Consider the following 21,507-nt stretch of genomic DNA (forward strand, 5'->3'; position numbering starts at 1 on the left):
AGGGAGTTGTGGTCCAGATAAAAAAATATATATAAAAAGACAGAAAAGAACATTGAAAGCTTTTGCTTGTTTTTTATTATGGATAAAACGTTGTAAGTTTCGAAACTGCTGGAGCAATTTACACAACCAGCTTCTCTGCTTTTTCCTACATTTCTGCCTCCACCAATCATTGAACTCCGCCAATACCGTATTTCCCTTCCTTCACATCTGCATCTTCTCTTTTCCTTCAGATAGTGAACTCAACAATATGTAAAAGTCCATGTTTAATCAAACCTTTTGGTCCTGGTAGGGCACGGATTGACTACAAAATAAAAACGTGATGCTCAAATCAGCAAGACCCAATTTATGTTAACCATGTTAGCTGTGCTTCTTCCACCAACTACCACCTGGATAGACACAGTGACTAACCACAAAAGCATTTTTTTTAAAAAGAAAACGGTGAAGTCCTTCTGGATAAAATGGACTTTGAGCAGATGAAGTTTTGGCAAATTTTCATTTCAATTTCACAAACATATATACATGTGTTATAACAGCCCTTTTCTGTAGCTGGTACGTAGCAGCACATATTATTCATTGGCACCAGCTTACTGTATAGGGATATCAGGGTATGCTTCTGTGGGTTCCCTGCTGTAAAGATACGCCTTTGGCTCGCTGGGTTCCAAAGCTGCTTGACTTGATGAAGGCACTGCACATTTGTAAAGTTAGCAGCGGATTTAAGAGGTTCTAAACTGTGTACTCTCAGGGAGCACCCCACTGTCATGAATGAGTTTAGGACCCAAGTATTGGAAGCACAACAAGAAAAACCTCAGACGCCCCCAATTCAGGGTATCCCTACACGGTTGGCAGTGACTGGATCTTGAGGTTTAGATCTGCATTGAACATGCAGATCCGGTTAGCTTCATCACAGTACTTCACCCAATCAGGATACAATTAATTTGAGCAGAAGTAAAGGAAAATGTATGAAAAGCACTACGTAATAGCACAAAATCGATGGTCTCAATCTCTATATAAAAACAAGTGACTAACATTATTATACCATAGTGCAACATGTGGTGATGTTTTAGAGCTTGAACATTGGTAACTTTATCACAAAAATTGAATACCATGATTTCTGCCCTCTTGCTATAGATCTCCTGTTTCCTGTGTGTTCTCCATTGCCCACAGAGGGAGAACGTTGTCATAGTCCCTCAAATAATCTCCTAGAAGTGATCACGTGGGGACTAGAATCGGATAGCGTGCTGGATCGATGCCCCTGTGCCACTGGATTAACCTGCCAGACACAAAGGTAAGTCATGCTGTGACAGTGGAGTTAATTTGTGAGCAGGTGTGTGTTTCTCAGGACAGTTCTTGTGATGGTGTCACTGTGCCTAACCAGTAAGATTCAAAAGGTTATTAAGTTCTGCTATGAGTATGTGGACTCCTCCGTGGCAAGTTCAAAGTTAAATCGGATAAAATAAATGGGCGTAAATCACTAAAGGAAGCTGTAATTCCAGATCGGAGATGTAAAGCGAAGGGTGTTTGAGGAAAAAATAAAGATTATTTATCATAAATAGACAAAAAAACTAAAATACCAGAAGACAAGCATTGTCAAACTACACCCCCAGAATCTGGAACAACATCCCCCAGATATCACTCATCCCACCCCTTCTGCACCTAAGACAGGAGCTGGAAACGCCTCTCTGGAGCAGCACCTTGCCCGACCACTGACAGGGAACCACCCTGGCCCTCCGGCCCCCAGAGGCATCAGATTCGTCCATCTCCCATCTCTACATTATACCCTCAATTTCCTATTGTTTCCTACCCTTTACTATCAACCCTGAAACTTTCTTACCCCACTGGTTGTAAAGTGCAGCTAATCATCCTTGCTGGTTCATGCTACACATGCATAAATACATGCTAATCTTTAACAAGAAAATTCCAGAAATTGTGACAAACCCAGTGCGTATGGAAGACTCTAGTGCCATCGGAATGCTTATTTTGCAAGTAGTAGGATGTTATTTTTAATGACTAGACCATCCACTTGTTGCTCTCATGATTCCTGCCCCTCATGTCCCCAGCTCTCCAAGATGTCGGGCTGGAGCCAGGCCACCATCACCTACATGGCCCTCAAGGGCCTCTCCATCCCTCCAAAGACCCACTTGGAGTCAGACTTGGCACTTGTGGCACCAGACTCACTCACTCCCATAGGATAACATTGGGGATTGGACTTGTAGTGCATTGATGGGGACAAGATGGATGCCCCCACATATTTTGGTTCCCAGAACTGCATGTGCAGTCTAGTCTTTTGGGTGTGGTTCAGCCCAGAGACACCTGGAATACCCAGAGACTATTTAAGCCACGCCCAGGCTGAGAAACATGCTTTGTGTTTTCTGCACCTGCATCGTGATACTCACTGTGTTCGGATCGTTCTCCAGTAGGCCTGCATCTTTCTTCTGCGCCCAGCTCCTGCAAGAACAAGAACACCATTAGGAACAGCCTTACCTTGCGGTGCTTCTGCCCATCATTCATCACTCCTTCTGTTCTGCGGGCATCATCGGCGGTGTCATTCCCATCCCGGCACGCCGCTTCCTAAGGAAAAGGGAAAAGAACAGAAAAAAGGCATTAGTAAGCATTCAGCAAATCTTCGCTTATTTTTAAAGACTGTATGAGCTTCAAACGCTTACCTGAATCCCAGCCCTCTGGGGGAACTCTGTCACCAGAATTTCTCATCCATCTGCAAGAGGGAAAAGACACTCCAGGTTAGCGTGGAAACATCTAGAGGCACCGCATAACGCGCTTACTCACGGCATTTCTTCTTCATTACCGCTTCCACGCTGAAAACATCAGTTCAAAACAAATACGAAAGGGTCGCATCGCGCTCTCACTCACGTTCAGCGCTACTCATCTCAGCAGCACGTCGCCGTCCACTGACGCCGGCCATGATCTAAGGAAGGAAAGGAACGAAGTTAGAGAACTGTTCAAAAGACTCATTATACTTACCTGTCAGACTCTTTCCAGTGAAGTAACTGGGCAGCAATGAGCCCGCATCAATCAACGCGCCCCTCCACTGAAAGCAGGACGGAGAGCACACTCTCCAAGAAAACAAGGTGTGCTGTGGATCGAAGGGAAGGGTTGGACCCCGGGAAGAAGGGGTTCAAGCACACAGAGATAATAGAGAGTTAAACTCTACCAATCCTGTGTTTCAGGCCCAGTCTCCAGTCGAGTAGACTCCAGGGAAGGGTTCGAGGTTGTGAGAGGTCAGAACAGACTGAGTGACGTCCCTGTGGATACCAGGTGAGCGTTACAGTTCCCTAGTGTAGTCGTCATTCTGTCATGGTGTACTTATCACTTTCACCTAAAAATGTAGACATTATGCCCACATCACATCATGGCCACCTACTACAACATCTCACTTTCTTCAACTGCGCACAAAGCAACATCATTGCGAAAACAGATCCTACTTTTGTAGATGGGTAGGAAATACTGCTGAAGAATGGTAAACAATCCAAGCATTAACTCTTTCATAAATGCAGACATCACTCTTCGTGATGTTCTCAAGCGGAACTGGCCTTTTTGAGCTGATGTAAAATTGCTATTAATAATAAGGCTCTGTATATGGACCTTTAGCTATTCACTTGGACTATGATGTAATTATATGTCATGGCAGGGTGTTGTCATAATGCCCTTATGACTTAAGTCAGTGTCGGCATAGCTCTTGGATGGGAAGAGAGATTTTTAAGAAACAAAGTGGCTCGGGGTCAGGGGTTACCCGATTGCTTTTACTGCCAAAACCAGGTCAAAATCATGGACATATCAGAGTAGCTATAACACACATTATCCAAACAAAACGGGTGTGTGTGTGTGTGTGCGTGCGTGTGTACTGAGATGAACGTACAAATTACAAAACCATCCATCCATTGTACACACACTGGTGCATGCATGCGTATATATACTTAGTGGCAATGCTGCGAGCAACCAGTTCTCTAAAGTAGTGCATCCACACACCAAATCATTAGTTGGGTGACAGAATCTGGCTTCATGATCTTCAGAATTATAGCAGGGACAGTTTACGTGCGTCACAAGATAGCAACCTTCTTTTCATCAGCAGGACACTGAGAACAAGGCTATTTGACCTTTTCTTTGCAAACACCATGCATTCTTCAGGATGCGGCAGGCTACAAACATAGACGTGATGTTCTCTTCCTGTCGCCGCAACGTACTTTCGTTCATTTTCTCCAGATTTGGGTGATCCTTTTCACCCTGTCCCTTAGGTCATCTTTCTTCAAAACAGATGTTTTTGGAGACTGAACTAAGATGCAGCATTGGGGAGCCCAGATTGGAGGTTCCAACGATGTCTAATTTGAAAACATTTGTTTTCATTTGCGCCTGTGCTTGCAAAGGATGGCCAATGTAGGAGTGCTCTTTCCACGCCCTGTGGACTAGATGGTTTTTAGCAGAGGAGTTTCTTTTGCCTCTATTGCCTATTGGTGTTATCTGAGACTCATCAAATCTTGAACTATAGGCCACCTCTAGTGTCAGCTCTGCAGATGGAAAACCATTCACTAGTCATGAGATCTTCAGATGTTTCATTCACAGGGTCTGACATTTGAAAATCATAGGCCCCACATTTCTACACACAGGACAGATGCCTTCCACATTTTCCAGCTAGCCTCTGCCAATGCATGGAGAGATTTGTTTTATGTGCTGCTAACAAAACCCAAGTTGGCATTATCACATTGCTCTGCTTAACTGGTTGTTGAATTGATGTATGGTTTCCAGTGGCATTACTAATCCTTAAGAGTAGGTAAGCATATTCACTGACTTCTTCTAGTGGTTTCCCACCAAGTCTTACGATGCAAGATTTCTATTTTGTAAGGTGGCCAACAGTATGATCTTAAATTCTCCATGTTCAAAATCAATTACATTGTTGCACAATACCTTTCAAGAATGACCAGCTGCACAGAAAGGTTGTTTCATTTTCTCGCCTGCAAATGGGAATCATAGCCATGTACTCGTATATATACACTATATCTGTCATCATTAAAGCAATGTGCTACCTGAAGGCAGTAGAGGATTGGAGCCACAGAGTTCCCCTCCCAGTCCATGACCCCATCTCTGAGCCTGAAGACCAGGAGCCTAATGATCCGGGCTATAGTAAGTCACCTTCTCTTTTCCAGCAACCTGTACCCCTATTTTACTTTAGGTACTGAAAAGGGAACCTATTACCAATCAAGCAAACCTTGTTATAAATCTGCAGGATGCCTTGTTAAAAGAGAAGAGTCCAACTTACTTTCAAACCTCACCCCGGGAACCATTGTGAAGACGTCCTCCCCAAGGCCTTGTGTTAGTGACAAGAAAAAGTGTGCCATGAAAATGCAGAGTGGACTAAAATGCTGGAAAAACTACAAACCAGCTCTTCAGTGTACCATTGTACATGCTAGATCCTGTAGACCAGATGGGATCCCAATCAGCACTCACCACTGTGAATGAAAGATTCAGTGCACAATGGATGCTGTGACGGTGGGAACCAGCCAAGCTGGTGAGTAGCTATGGTTTGCCAGAATGAAGCCAGATGCTGGCAGCAAGTCTTTGGGCAGGACCAAAGGTGGCTACCAACTCTTATGAAGACTAACAGCTGCGGGCCCATAAAACATGGAGCTAAAAGCATAATTTACCACCTGAGCCTATTGCAAAGCTTGAGACACACAAATGCAGAGAACAACCAATGTGTAGGCCCAGGAGGTTGGCCCATCAAGAGGGAGGCGCATGTTTATGTTTATGTTTATGTTTAATCATGTATAATGCGCATCGAGGTACCCGAAGGCTTAAGGGCGCAGAAAAAAACAAATACAATCAAGACAGATCAGATTGTACAAACAGCAAAAAACAAACAACAAGGTGTCGAACATCCATGGGAGAAATAACAAGCTAACACCCTAAAGAATAATAAACAACTAAGGCTCAATTATACATACTAAGGGGTACATATATAAGAGACTCTGTAATACCGATATAAATCAGAGAATTAAATTACAGATAGACGACCCTCTGGGGAGATATTTACACATTTTTAGGAACGCAGGTAAAGTACTAAACCCACATTGCACTAGAATGCAGTCATTATTAGAGTACGAGCACCAGTCCTTTAGGTCCAGTCTACGGAGAATCTTCCAGTCAGATAATCTGACCACACCCGGCCCGGTTCTTTGTTTAAGCCAGGCTAGGACCTTGTAGCGCATGGCTTCTCTAGACTCCGGGCCATCAACCTTGCAGATGTTAGTAATAACAAAGTTTCTCTGGTCCATAACAAAGTCATGTATACTCGAGTCATCTACTTTATGCATCTGACACTTTCTTAGTCTCAGATTTTGCGTAGATCCCACCTTAAAACTGGCATTCGCAGATGTAGGTTGTTTGATCACTTTTGATCCAAGATCTGGGAAAATACCAGGAGAGAAGGAGATGATTCCTGTACAGGGCCGGTGGAGTCAATGTTGGAAGTTTCAATCCTTTTATTGGCCGCCATAATAGGCCTGATGGGTGCCAAAGGCTCCCTACTAGATGGATCCGTTTGTGAGGCCTGCTCTAGCAGCTCACTTAGTATATTAGCTTGACTGGCCTTGTCCCATTTAGATAACTGAATCCCAGCGATAGACCCAAGGGGCTCATTAGTTTGTGAAGCAGAATTAACTCTCGGTGATCATAGGTCTGCCACCCTAAAGGGCTCATTGGTTTGTGAAGCAGTGTTATCTTTCGGTGAACGTAGGTGCGCAACCCAATTATTTAATGAATCCATCAAAAGTCCAAGATCAAAAGGGCTGGTACACAAGAATGTGTCTTTAGCAATACTGGCCATGAAACCTGTCCATTGAGTGAGAATTAGTTGTTCTGATTGAAAAGGGTTAGACCTAACCCTCTCTTGTGGGTCACCGTTAAACTGCCTAGAATAATCCAAATGAGTCCTTGTATGTTTCTCAGACCCTTCTAGGGGTAGGGAGACAGCAGGAGTGGGGTTCGGCTCCATAATGTCACTATTATCAACTCTTGGAGTGATCCCCAACAATGTGGGTACTGCGAGATTAGGCATCAAAAGGGAATTATCAGGTTCTTGGGTTGGACATTTAAGAGAGGAGGCATCATGCTCAACTTTGTGCATTTCCAACTCCGGGAAATCACCCTGCAATCTCTGTTTCCTATGAGAACTGCGGGTCAGGACCTCCAAAATATGGTCTCTGGCAGACAAAAGGGGAAGAGGTCACCAAATCTACTGGTCTCACTTCTGCCAGTCTTGCAAAGGACTTGTCAAGCGGTGCAGTGGTATCAAATTTATAATCCTGATCCCTCGATTGTAAAACCATAGTCACTTCCCTTTTTACCGACAGCCATGGTATCGACTGGGATCAGGCACCTTAAGTAAAGAGATAAACCCTAAGAGCAGGGTCCGCGGCACAAAATCATCGACTGACTGGGCATGTAAAATATGTAAAACAGGTAAGCAGCATAACTACAACAGTATAAAAGGCCTATGACTGCAGGGAAGGCCAGAGCAGTCAATCGGGGACCAGGGAGGTGGTGGAACTCTTTCTTGCCTCTGTTCGTGTTTAGTTTCAAAACAGTTGTATTGTGTCTTCTCTAGCCATGTATTCATAGGCTGTCTTCAATTTAATACAAAAAACAAATAGTGGGTGAAAAGTCACTATAGTTTTTAGAAAATGCCGATCACTGTATGCAAATCCTCATAGAAAACATGAGAGAGCAAAACGATAATTACATCCGGTAAGTGTAAGCCTTTCCTCCTATACATCTAGACATATTCAGGTTGTTATAGAGTATATGACAATAATCTTCTTTTATAGGTTTGGGCACTTGTTAAAATACGGAACTAAACTTGTTTAATGCAGAGAGCAAGCTCTTTCTCAAGACCTACGTTTCTGTTAGCTCCCTAGAAGGGGGGCCCTGGTTTCTGTCCGCTCCCTAGAGGGGGGGCCCCGAGTTTCTGTCACATCCGAGTGGTCAACAGATGAAAAGACACGTGACATACATTTGCTTTCTCCTTTTTTTGTATCAAACGAAAAAGGGAATCGGTTTTGTAGCAGAATGGCTTTTCACAAGTCTGTCAGGCTTTCCTCAGAAGTATGGTCCTCAGTCCTTCCCTCTTTCTTCCAGTCTCTGCGATTCATGGTACTCCACACTTCCTTCATGGCCGTTGTCATAGTAGGCAAGATCTGGTGTTAGTCCACCTGGACTCTCCTAGCAGGTGCCCTGACCCAGTAACCTTCAGTCTTCTAACATCGGGCAACTGCACAGCATGTACTGTATCAATTAATCTTTTATAACACACTTAATGCTGTAGACCAGTCTCTAAGCGCGGGACCAGGATTGAAACCTGTATTCCTCTGTGCTATCTTGCTTCCAATACAAACATGTTGTCCCTGAGCATAGGCCCAGCGAGGATGGTTGTTATATCTTCCTTTCTGATGATCTTCCATAACACAGTTGAAAAAGTCCTCAAGGTTTTTGGTTGCAGCTTTAGGCCCCTGCACTACTGTATGTTCTTCTTCAGAAGGAACATTCGGAGAGCCATATCGTATTCCCCTCCCTTTTTTACTTCCAGCTGTCCCTCTCATTCCCACCTCCTATCTCTGACACTCTGCCGTCTCAAATGTTCCTCTCACTTTCCTCAGTTCCAGTCTTTCTCTTCCTGCCCTCCACCTTCCATCCTCTGATTTTCATCTTCCTCTCTCATTCACTGTAGGTCTCTCTCCACCCCTTCAGATCCTCTCATCTGCTTTCTCTCTCTCGTCCTTTCCTTTTCTCCCCTTTTATCTTTCTTCCTCCTTTCCTATTCTTTTCTCTCTTCCTCCATTCTTTTACTCCTTCAATTCCTCTCCCCTGTTCTCGTTTATCACCTTGATAAAAACATTGATATTAGATCTTAATTTAGCCTCATGGTGGAATGAGACCTGTAACCACAAGGTTACTTCTAAGAGTATAAAATTAAGGGCATCTATGATGAATGGGCACTAAAGCACTTTATGGATAACCAAACATCAGAAACTCTTTCATTAAATTACTTATGTATTAAAACAAATTTAGGTTGTGAACCCTATTTTGTTATGGGATAGGTCCAGGTATATGTGTCCGTGGGCCAACCCCCACTGTCTCCCAGACAGGAGCCCAACTGATTCTTAAGTGGGCACGAGGGACTCCAATCCGCAGAGCCGGTATGTAGAAGGGAAACATAAGAATCTGGTGGAAGAAACAAACCCAAAATTACTACGTGATTGGCAACCACACGTTAGTCACACCAGGCTTCACAAGAAGGAGGAATTTACCTGAAAAGGGGTGTCCTCAAAGGTCCAAAGGATGTAACACACAATAGGACCAGAATACCGTCACGCCGGCACGAAAACAAAACGTAAGGCCCTGCAGGGCAGCACAAGAGGGCTCACAGAAAAGGAAAGTACAGGTACATCAAGTTCAAATCCAAAATGGACACAGTAACAGAGGAAACAAGGTAAGAAGCACAGCAGCTCAAGCAGTAGAGGAACAATCGAGGTAATCGAGGAGACAGAGCAAGGTTTGGTACATAGCAGGTGAGATCAGCAGAAGGACAGGCAAGTTAAACCAGGAAGGGGAGCAGCGTTTGGTACATGGCAGGTTAGAGCAGCAGAGGGACAGGCAAGGCAATCCAGGAGGTGTAGTAGGGTTCGGTACACAGCATGTTAGAGCAGCCGAGGGACAGGCAAGGCAATCCAGGAGGTGGAGCAGGGTTTGGTACACAACTGGTTAGAGCAGCAAAGGGACACGCAAGGCAAGCCAGGAGATGCAACAGGGATTGGTGCATAGCAGGTAAACAGAGACAAGGTAAGGGTGGCCAAACCACCAGAAAGATTCACTGAAGTGTTGTTGAGCGCTTGGCCTTCTTCAAAGCCTCCTTTCTAGCTACTGTTTGCCTGACATTGCATCCCATTGTATCCCCCTGTTTTTTAAGGGTGCTCAACCTCTGTGCTGGGCTCCGGTCCTGAAGAAAGCGCTAGACTGCAGCTTAACCCCCTGAAACCGGTAGACGATTACAAGTGGTTAGGCTGATTCCCTGAACCCCCAGGACACTCAGATTGATTGAGAGACTGGGTTAACAAATCGTTTTAAATGGATAAAGCAGAGTTTACTGCATGTTCTATCACACTGAAGAAGGAGGAATTAAAGTAGAGAATACTCCCCCGAGTGTTTTTGGAATCTTTAGGTGTATTCTTAATAGGAAAGTAGTGAGTTAGTTTATGGGCAGTCCTTCTTCTATCCCCTTTCTCAGACAGGCAGCACGTCAGCGCCAACTAGGAAGAGAACAATAACTGAAATGAGGGTTAGAGTTTCTAATAGGGAGATCTTGCGAGCTATAGGCCACCAAATGTGACATAATTCCACTTGTTTGTAACCGACGAAAATCGCACAGTGCATCACAGACGAGCCGAACTTCTTTCACGAATTCTAAGAACCAACCAGAGAGAAACTATCTCTGCAATATTGGAAACCAAGAAACTTGGAAACATGCAGGCCAACATGCCATAAGATAGAGAGAGACTCCCCTGAGCAGTAAATAGAAAACAACAATAACATATATCCCCTGAAGAACCGTCCCACCAAAGGCGGGGAAACGCGTGTTGGGATAGACTTAAAAAGGACATGGATAAACAGCAACAAAGTACATACTCTATGTACTCTATTGAAAGGACAGAAAACAATCCAAAGTGCTAACAACAGTAATTGTTTATGATGATACAATAAACATGTCTGTTGAACACGGTTACAAACAAGTGGAATTATGTCTCTTTTTTAACAAAACTGTTAAGAATGTGCATGCGCAGATAGGCTGATCCTTCATGAAACTAAAACCCAAGTGCATATGTCCTGCACAGTCTCAGACTTGGATACAGCAACCCGCAGCAGATAGCACCAACAGACAAGCCTAAGTAACAACAAGGAGGAGCGCCAAACGCTGCCTAGACTGTACCAAGCATTATTAAAAAAGGCCACCAAAGGAGAACGGCTGTTGCGCACATCTAAGATGGCCGCCTAGTTCCAGAGCTCCGGCTTCTATAAATCCTTCAAGATACGCATCCTCTCTCAGGGCCGCCCGCGGAACAAACGAAGCGCGTCGATCTGTGTCGTAAGACCTTGGGCACATACTGGAAAAAATTTGGGCCGCTCCGCCGGACCGTGTTGAAGATACACCGTCCTGAAGATCCTGCGGACAGAGGCTGGGACATTGGCCGCCCGTGAGTTCCGGGTGATCTTCCCCTGAAGCCGCGGGGGGAGGGGCCGGATCGAGTTGGAGAGGCCGCGCTTCGACCAAACTCTTTGAGGTGATTGGACCATCGCTGCCGGCTGATGTGAGGGTGCCACGTCGGTATATATCGCCGCCGCGTGCTGGGAGTGGTGAACGCGGTGGTCCCCGCCAGCGGCCACGTGGTGTGCAGCCGCCTTGCTACGCGGGCCACTGTTGCTCCGACTCCTGTGCCTGCAGAGCTGCCCTTGGCTCCCCTGATATCTCCTGCTGGCGGAGTGCCCCTTCACGTGTGGACGGACGTTAAAAACAAGTAGGAACAAGTGGGGCAACGCATGAAGAGGGTGGACACCCCAAACAGGATCTGCCGAGGAGGGGGCATTTTATCCAGCTACAGCCCTCCCTGGGCGATAACCCTTACACGCCTCTCCTGCACGATAAGTGGATCTAAGCTCACTACCAACCCTGTATAGAGTCCGTGCCATACGTTGGGCGGACGGGGCTGAGGGCGCTGGAAGACGCGGTCTACTTGAATCTACACATGGGCCGATACGAGCAGAAGGGAGCACGCCCCAAGAAAACAGGCCCAATGGACTCCTTGGCCAATTCCCAGCCCAGTGGGTCCGCGGTGCCCCCGTCGCAGCAAGTGGACAATCAACCTGAGTTGCCAATGGAGGAGAGGGTGGACCGATTGATGGCCATGGTTCAGAAGGGCTTCCTGGCGGTGAACAATAAATTGGATGACATAGGGGCAACAATCAGCTCCTTGAAGGCGAGGGTGGACAAGGAAAGCACATGGATTACTGAGGCCGAAGGCAGGATCGCTGTCAATGAAGACTCGATACAACAACATGGCCGCGATATTGCCCAGCTGAAAGGGGACCTCTGGAAAACCCTTGACAAATGCGAGGATTTGGAATCCCGTTCCAGGAGGAACAATGTCCGTCTGGTTGGGGTGGCTGAAACCTTTGGCAAAGGGTCTATGGAACGTCAGGTAGAGGCCCTTCTGAAGGAACTCCTGGGTCCCGACTCATTTTCGGGCCATTTACTTGTGGAGCGAGCACACCGTACATCGGCGCCTCCGACCAGACCTGGAGCCCCACCTCGTACAATAATTGCCTGCCTTCTCAATTATAGGGACAGGGACGCTATCCTGTGGATATCCAGGGAGAAGGGCACCCTATTCCATGAAAACAACAGAATTCACATATATCCAGACTTTTCCACCAATGTGCAATCACTTAGGAGATCCTATGAACCCGTCAAGAGACAACTGAGACTCCGCCAGGTCCCGTACTCCCTTGTCTACCCAGCGAAAATGAGGATTCAGCATGGAGGCACGGCTCATTTTTTTGAAAATCCAACCGAAGCCATGCTCTACATGGAAGCCTCCATCCCTCTACCAACCCGGGATCGGGCCGGGAACCAGAATCTGCCGCCCGAGGGTGCGGTGGAGCCCGACGAGCCCGCGGGTTGATACATATATATTTTTTTTTCGATGCCACACTGCTATAATGTTTTAAATGGAAGGCTGTAGGGTGGCCCTGAAGGTAAATGTTTGTTGGAATAGAGCCGTGCAGACTTCCTGGATCGGCGGTCGTACGAGTGCAGCACACACCACCAGGAGTGTTCCTAGGTTATGTTTTTAGGGGTACATCGTCCAGTTGGGGTTGATGATGCGGGAGAGGGTTGGGAGTGGAATAGCGATAGAGTGTTGCCGTGCGAAATACCGGGCTTGTTGGGGGAACCCATATTTCGGGTTGTTATAGCGGTTAAAATAAAGAGCGGTTTAACAGCTGGATACCCATTCTCCCTGCGTAAAGGGCGGGAGTATGGATGTATGCCTGGTTTCATCTACGACCATGACACAGGTCAATAAGGGCTTGAATGTTAAGCTCCTTTCCTGGAATATCCGGGAGTTAAATAACCCGATTAAGGCAAGGAAGATCACGGCACACATCACACGCCACAACCCTCACATTCTTTTTATGCAGGAGACACACGCGCTCGGGCAGGTCAATACTAAACTTCTACCGAGGTGGGGGTCACACAGATACTATACAGAATACTCAGCACAATCCAGAGAAGTGTTGACTCTCATACACCCCAAATTGTGTTTTAAATATCAGTCCAGCAAAATAGACCCACAGGGTAGATACGTACTGGTGTGGGGGGAATTGGCGGGGCACCAAGTGCTTCTGATCAATACCTATGGTCCCAATTTAGATGACCCACAGTTTTATTGCACGATACTGGATATGCTATCATCATCTGGGGGGACACAAATACTCTGGGGTGGCGATTTCAACATGATATTGGACCAATCCCTGGATCGTTTATCGACTGTCCCCAGAATCCCCTCCAAGGCCGCACTGGTAGTAACACAATTAATGGAACAGATGGGTATGGTAGACGTATGGCGTGCATTACATCCAAGCGAGAAGAAATACACCTTTTACTCGTCGGTGCACGACTCTCATTCGCGCATTGACTATTGGATCGTTAGTCAGTCCCTATCTGGGGCGATTTCCCAATGCGATATACATCCCTGTACCCTTTCGGATCACTCGCCGGTATCGCTTGACATTAACTTTAGCGACGTCTCCCCCCCGGCGAGAAGATGGAGGATGCCCCCTGCAATCCTAAGAGACCCCAACATATGTGAATCGTTGCATATAGAGATTGCGGAGTTCCTAGAACTAAACGAGGGTTCGGTTGCCACTTATGCCACACTATGGGATGCATTCAAGGCCTGGGTCCGGGGAGCTATCCTGGGCAAGTCGACTGGTATGTTGAAGGCAGTACGTGAGGAATTGGGAGTGGCCGAGACAAAAATTGACCTGTTACAGACCCAGTACAGCATCACACAGGATAAGGGAACCCTGGCGCAAATACATACCACGCTAAAAGAATTCCACAAGTTGGCCCATAGAGAAGTTCTTTATATGGCTGCTCCAGCTAAAGCCCGACGATACGGGGAAAGCAATAAGGCTGGGAGATTCCTAGCCAACATGCTTAGGACTGATAGGCTCCATAACCCGATCCCGAGCATACAGACACCGACTGAAGGGACAGTAAACAGAGACGAGACATTAACTCTGCTTTTACTGAGTTCTACTCCTCCCTCTATTCCAACCACGATAAAAAAACCAAAGAGGACACATTTCAATATCTGGATAATCTCAACCTTCCCACATTAATGGCCGAAACCCGTAATATACTAGACAGGCCAATCACATCAGAGGAGATTGCAGAGGCCATGAAAGCTCTATCGAGCGGCCGTTCCCCCGGCTCGGACGGCCTTCCTGCGGAACCATACAAAGAATTCTCTAGTGAATTGGCCCCGATACTGCTGAAAGTGTGGGAAGAGGCAATGAGCCTGCGGGTTCTCCTGGAATCAATGCGAGAAGCAATCATCACTGTCCTTTTGAAACCCCGAAGACCGCCACAAGACATGGCGTCCTTTCGGCCCCTGTCTTTAATCAACACTGACGCAAAAATCTTTGCAAAAGTGCTGGCCACCAGACTCCTGCCATACATGCCGATCCTGGTTCATCCTGACCAGGCCGGCTTTATACCAGCCAGATCCACGGCTCTCAACCTAAGACGCCTATTCAATGTTATGGCACAAATAGACCCAGATGCCAAGGCGGCCGTGGTCGCATTAGACGCCGAGAAGGCTTTTGACTCTGTTTCCTGGGCATACCTCTTTCTGGTGCTGGAGCGGTTTGGGCTCGGCCAGTACTATATCAACTGTGTCCGATTATTATATACACAACCGACAGCTAAGGTCCTGACTAACACCACTCTCTCCCCGTCATTCCACCTATACAGGGGACCAGGCACGGATGTCCCTTCTCACCCATACTTTTTGCTCTGACCATTGAACCAATGGCGGAATTCATACGTCAGAACCACTCACACAGAGGTCTTAGGATGACCAGCCCCCCTCAGATAATATCACTTTACGCTGACGACACTTTACTATATGTCTGTGACCCTAAAGAAAACGTGCAACACATCATGTCCGACATACATGAATTCTCAGAACACTCGGGTTATAGAATTAATGTACCGAAGTCAGAAATATTTCCCCTTACTGACGGCACGGGAGACCTAGCTGAAATAGAGGGATTTAGACCTGCCCCCACCAAAGTACGTTACTTAGGGATAATGGTCGCCAGAGATAAAACCCTGCTATATACGCACAACCATGGGGAACTGTTGTCAACCCTTTCGACCAAACTTCAGATGTGGGCTAGCCTTCCACTATTCCTGTATGGCAGGGTTGCGCTACTTAAAATGGTGGTCCTCCCCAAGCTCCTATATTACTTCAATAACATCCCACTTTGGCCTGGTAAACCCTTCTTTTCGAAACTTAAATCAATCGCCTCCTCGTTTATCTGGAATGGGGAAACTGCCAGGATGGGTTGGGATAAGATGGTTGAGCCTTTCGTGCAGAGAGGCATCGCGGCACCAGACTTCGAGCTTTATTATTTATGCGTGCAAGCGCAATTTGCAAAGCATTGGTTCGACCCAGAAGACACTGCCACATATTGATTGAAAGCACTCTGTTCGCCCAAACAACATACGCTCAGTCCTTCTTAACCCAAGCTATGGGGACATATGCCTGTTCGACCCGGTATACACGACCACTCATGCTTGGGCCAGACTTTACAAGGGGCTAGGGCTGGAATCCCCCCACGACCCGGAAATCCCCCTGTGGGACTTCTCCAGCATTTCCCCCACATTTGATCGAGCCCTCCAGCAATCCTGGGACCCTAACAAGCTTTTCACACTACGCGACATGTTCCCGGATGGTGAGTTCTGTGACCTCACGAGCTTTACTGAAGCGGTGGGGAGGGGCCAGCTTAAACGCCTTCAATATTACAGGATGAGGGCTGCTTTCTCGGCGAAGTGGCCGACATTTCCGCAGGAACCCCAGTCCCATGCATGCATTAGGTCAATAGTGTCAATGGGCGGTCACGGCAAGGGGGTCTCTATGCTATATTCATTGGTGCAGACCCATTCCCCATTGCGCAACACGATGAGAGAAATCTGGGAGCGAGACGTGGGCACTCAGATAGCTGAGGTCCGCTGGGCCCGGTACTGTCAGCTTACTCGATCAGTGTCCATGAATGCTGGGCTCCGGCTGATTCAGTTCAAAGTTTTAAACCAATTACATTATTCCCCTGCCAGATTAGCTAAATTTGTGGAAAATTGCACAGGTGCCTGCTCCAAATGTAACACCCCCAATGCGGGGCCTTATCATATGTACTGGTCATGTCCGTTAATTGTGGAGTTCTGGAAGGAAGTCGCGAAGCTCCTTGAAGATATCACAGCCATCCCGGCGACTCTCTCCCCCCTGAAATACTTGTTGGGCGATATAGGCAAAGTAAAGGAAACCACAAGGTGATTATTTAACATTTCTTGCATTATTGCCAAACGCTGTATTCTTAAATGTTGGAAGGCCTCCACCGCCCCAACCAGGGCCACTTTCTTAAAAGACCTTTGAATGGTAAATGACGATGGGGAATTATTTGTATTGTCAGTTCCGTCACCATGTCGCCCCAAAGATATTTGGTCATTGCTACGCTTTTACCTGTGCGACCTGGACTCGGACCCTGATGCAACACCAGGGTCCTCGCCTTCATTTGCAATGTCTACTACTCTTGTACTGGTTGCTCTCATGTCTGAAATCTCTGATGTCTTCCTCTTCCGCTCCTCCCTTAAATTGAAGATTGTAAAATAATTAAGCTATGTTCTGATATGGTTATATTGTGTCTTGCTGCTGACCTACTCTCTCAATAAAAATATGTTTTTTTAAAAAAAAAAAGGCCACCAAATGTGTAGAAGTGAAGAATAGAATCTTTAAAAACGTCGTTTGTGTTGTGTGATAAAACTGTGAGCAGCAGGTGGAAGTTGCTGCTCTTTAGCCTTTGACCTTGACAGTGTTTTGCTGGTCCGGGTCTGGTAATTTCCTCCCTACATCTTCCTGGCACTAACCATGTACCCAGGCTAATGGGACTTCTATGATGCAGGGGATGGGATGGGGTTCCTCTATGATTCCCTATGTATAACTTCCGAGGCCTACATCACAGAGCGGGAGGCAGTCCCCAGAGCACAGGTTCTCCCCAATCCCATCCTCTTGCCTCCAACATGTGACTTTTTTGTCCCAATTCCTAATATGTGTTGGTTAATCCAAAAGCCAAATACAGCTGTAGTAACAGCAATCATAGAATGCTGGTTACTCATGAGTATCATGGTGGCCCCTCCCTGGAAGATAAAAGAACCTTATGCCTTGACCAAGCGCTTGTTATCAGCACAAACATGTTTCGGCACTAGTTATATCTGTAACTCGTTCGACTAATAAACACAAAGAATGCCTTTTTGAATAGACATACTTTAACATGCACATTTCTGCACGTATGTCAATATTGAATATTTCTAATAGTGCAAATGGACAAAATGTTGGTATTTCTCAACAATCCAGTATTTCTCACGAGGTACTGGCTAAGTACCTCCCACACCCTGTGACCTATTGCCGTCTACAGAATGCTTGGATATACAAGTCTCAGCAGCCACATTCCCTTCTGGTGCAATAACCAGTGGAAAGGCGTTTTCAAGGAACCCAGGCACTGAGCCAAAAAATACCTTACTAGATGCATCATTACTTTTTTATATTGCTTTATACATTCCATAACGCAACATTTTTCATTGTCCAGGAATATTGGTAAACACATTGTAGAGGAGTTGCATTTACGGCCAATGGACAAGAAAATACACGTGCCCTCACGAGTGAGCAATCTACTTGTAACAATGGCAGCTTTGCCATCTGAAACTCCTCTTCAGACTGTTAACTGTAAATGGGTTGCCAATCTGACAGGAAACAGCCTGCTTGGAAAGGTTGGACTTGTCAAGCCAATTGAAAATAAAGTAAAGAACTACATCCCACAAATGAGAATATTTGGGCTCAGGTGAGCAGGCAGATTGGATTCCTTTCCTAAGGAGGGCATACCAAATGATCTTGCCCATTGGGAAGTAATCAATGTAAGGACGCTCTGCTGAGATAGCAGATCTATCCACACTGATGTGTATGTAAGACTTCTCTTTGGAAAAATGGAAGAGAGGAAATGCGTGATATGGGTGATAGAGGAATCTGAAGGATTGAAATACGGTTCCGCGCTCCAGATAGTCGATCTAGTCCAGGATGCTCTGTAATTCTTTGATGTGCCTAGTGGCAGTATAGCTAGGGTCAACACCCTTACCATGCTGATTGAGAAAAGGATCCCAAAGAAGGGTTTGAAAAATGGGAAGCACTGGAAAATCTGTAGAAAGTTTCAGAAGAGATGGCTAACAAGACTTTGTCTGCCAAAATGGTATGGTGTCACAAGCATGCGGTACATTATAGAGAATAGGCCCCCTGGCGACTAAAGAATACGAAAAAGCTCCCTCTGACAACTATTTGCTGAAATCCCTGAGATGCTGAGAGTTCCAATCTGCAACCACTGTGTGTAACCACAGGAAGTATCCAGCCTGGAGGGAAATCATTTGATCCAGGCATTAGTGCCATAGGTCTTTGGCTTGTATGGGCATGATCTTGGATTGTTCTCCTTCCTATATGCTATATACAGCATGCTGCTGAGATGGGGACCATCCATTGAAGAATGCAAGACTGTGGCAACTCCCTGTCCAGATTTATTATGCTGAAATAACCTACCAGATTTCAAGACTATTGACATGTATCTGTTTCTCCTTGTTGGGCCACTTCACCGATGGTAGATGATGGCATGCAATGAGCTCCTCGATGCAGATTTTTTAAAACGGATTCTATACCAAAGACTGGAGTCAATCCAAAGATTGCCTTGCCATTCCAGGCCTCCATATGGTGGAGTTACACTCCAGAGGGAAGAACAGACAGCTAAAAGACACATATATGTTCACCCTTTTCTTTATTCTTTGTTGAACATAACAAGGAATTGGGGTTAAAGCAAATTCTGGGATATATCTACAACGTCAGGCTTTCCTTCGGGCCAGGGCCCCACCCTCTCTCCCCAGACAGGTCCACCTTATACAGCAAACAGTTGATCAGAGTCTGTTGACTTTATAAATGTCTTACTGCGAAGACAATCAAATATCATCCCTCCCCACTCACCTGGTGAGGATGGGATTGGTGGCGATAGTGCAACTTGACCAGGATGTTTTTAAATGTATTTTATTTATTTGGGTTTCTTATTGAGTGTGGACCTATCCTCGAGAAGCAGTGAAGTGCTGCGCAACAATGGGTACATGGGAACAGAGGTAGAAGGCACAAGCTACACCAAGGCTCTTTGATACAATTAAGCAACAGCAGAAGTAATTAGGGGTGACGTGGTATTCATTGTAGTAATAGCGAGTGTTCATCATACAGAAAGCTGAACAGCATATGCAAGCCAAATCCAGGGCAAACAGAGCATGAGCCTTATCCAGAATACTGTAAAAGACACAGGGCTTAATAAAGGAACAGTTTCCAACTGTTTGTGACACCTGGTGTATCCAGTGTTGTTCCATTATCTGAACCTGTTAAAGAACATAGAACATTGTCTGGGAGCAGAATATCTCCCACACTCTGCCCCAGAACATTTCTTATTTTCTCAGTATCCCCTGACAGGTTGGAAGCCGCAAGGGAGTCACGACTCGACCTTGGAACAGAGATCCTGTTATTGAGTAGCCTCAGTGTACCTACCTAGAGTTCACCATCCCTTCCTCCAGTTCCAGTAAGACTGCGCTGACCTGATATCAGTCCTTGAACAGGGGGTAGGAGCTGGGTGCCCCAGTTTCAGAGGGGCTCTATTCCAGGGGACTTAATGCTCTGTGATTCACCAACGCCGCTAGCTTGCACAAGTGTGAAAAAAGAGATATCCCTGCCTTCTAAACCTGAAGCACTATTTTCTGGGAGCCAGGATCAGTGCTCCAAACAAACTTTGAAAAACTACCTTTTTTGGGAGCCAGGATGTGTTTTACTTGTTCAGGGCTAAACCAGACTCTACTCATCACAGTAAAAATGAGCCGTGTAAAACAACAAAATAACACAGTACTAATCTGAGTCTTGAATATCATCTTCATTTAATTTTTCACAACAACCTGTCCTTTGTGTTCTCGGTTAGTTGTGAGCTCCTCAGGATGTCACACTGGTCCTCCAAGACTCGTGGTTTAGCGGACACCCCTGCCTTGGAGCCTTTGGCCATCGGGATGGGGGGTCAGGCATCTAACTCTTTCAGGATCTGTGGACCCTGTGGTTATCAAGCTTTCCCCCTTTTGGCAGTGCCAGGCAACCTTAATAAGGAATATTTGCATCAAAAGTGAACGAATGTAAAAGTTATGATAATTTGATAGCCTGCACAAACCGAAGATATTTCATTGTACATGAATGCCAAGTCTTATGAATTAAGGAAAGTTTGCATAATGAGGAAAATCACATCAAGGATATGATTATCACGGAAACTTGGCATGAGAAGGAAACCTATATGTGGAATATTTGCATTAAAAAGTAATGTTAAAGGCATGACAATCTAACATGAAGGAAAGCCTGTAATCTCAATGCATAGTGGATAACAGAGGAGAGGGGACAGTGCAAGGGGGAAAGAAGAGTGCAGAGGAAAAACAGATGAAAGGAGAGAATTAGTGAAGGGGTGAGGGTTGGAAGGAAGATCTGAGCAAGGAAGAGTTAGCAATGTACAGACAGGCTAGAGCAAAAGGTTCAGAGGGAAGATAGGTCAGGGAAATGATGTGAAGTAGTTGGGCAGAGAGACTGAGTGATGCGGCAGGGAAGGAGGGAGTTCCAGCCCCACACTGTCGCTGATGCAGTACAGTGCTCTTGCAGCACATGTCAGGAAGGTGGAAAGGCTGTGGAACAAGAGGAAGGGTGGTGCGGGAGAGATATGTGACAGTGAATTGACAACGTGGTGCAAGTGATATTGGGATATGCAGGGAGAGAGATATATAGGGGGATTACGTTGCAAGCAGGCGCATGTGGCACAGTAAGAGTATGGCAAGAAAGCAGTGTTTAGTCAAATGGGTATAAAGGGATGAAGCTGGCGTTGCAGGAGGAGGGGGTGACGAGGGACAGATAGATAATACATCTTTCGATGATCATGAATCTTTGGCACCCTTGTGCTGGCCCAACTCTCCACTTTCACTACCTGTACGTGTTTCATGTGTGCTGCAGGCGAATGCGCTTGTTTCACCACCTAGTCATTTTGGTG

General features: G+C 46.0%; 1 protein-coding gene across 1 annotated transcript in view; it reads left to right on the top strand.

Moving 5' to 3' along the window:
• The window catches only part of DKK3 (dickkopf WNT signaling pathway inhibitor 3), a 400,000-nt gene that overhangs the window by 359,658 nt on the left and 18,835 nt on the right, over positions 1-21,507 (top strand). The window contains exon 7 of the mRNA XM_069623641.1: positions 1,129-1,285. Coding sequence (XP_069479742.1) covers positions 1,129-1,285 — 157 coding nt within the window. The remainder of the gene's footprint in view (positions 1-1,128; positions 1,286-21,507) is intronic.

This window comes from Ambystoma mexicanum, chromosome 11, assembly GCF_040938575.1.
Source record: "Ambystoma mexicanum isolate Mex_15411 chromosome 11, UKY_AmexF1_1, whole genome shotgun sequence".
NCBI classification, from domain to species: Eukaryota; Metazoa; Chordata; class Amphibia; order Caudata; family Ambystomatidae; genus Ambystoma; species Ambystoma mexicanum.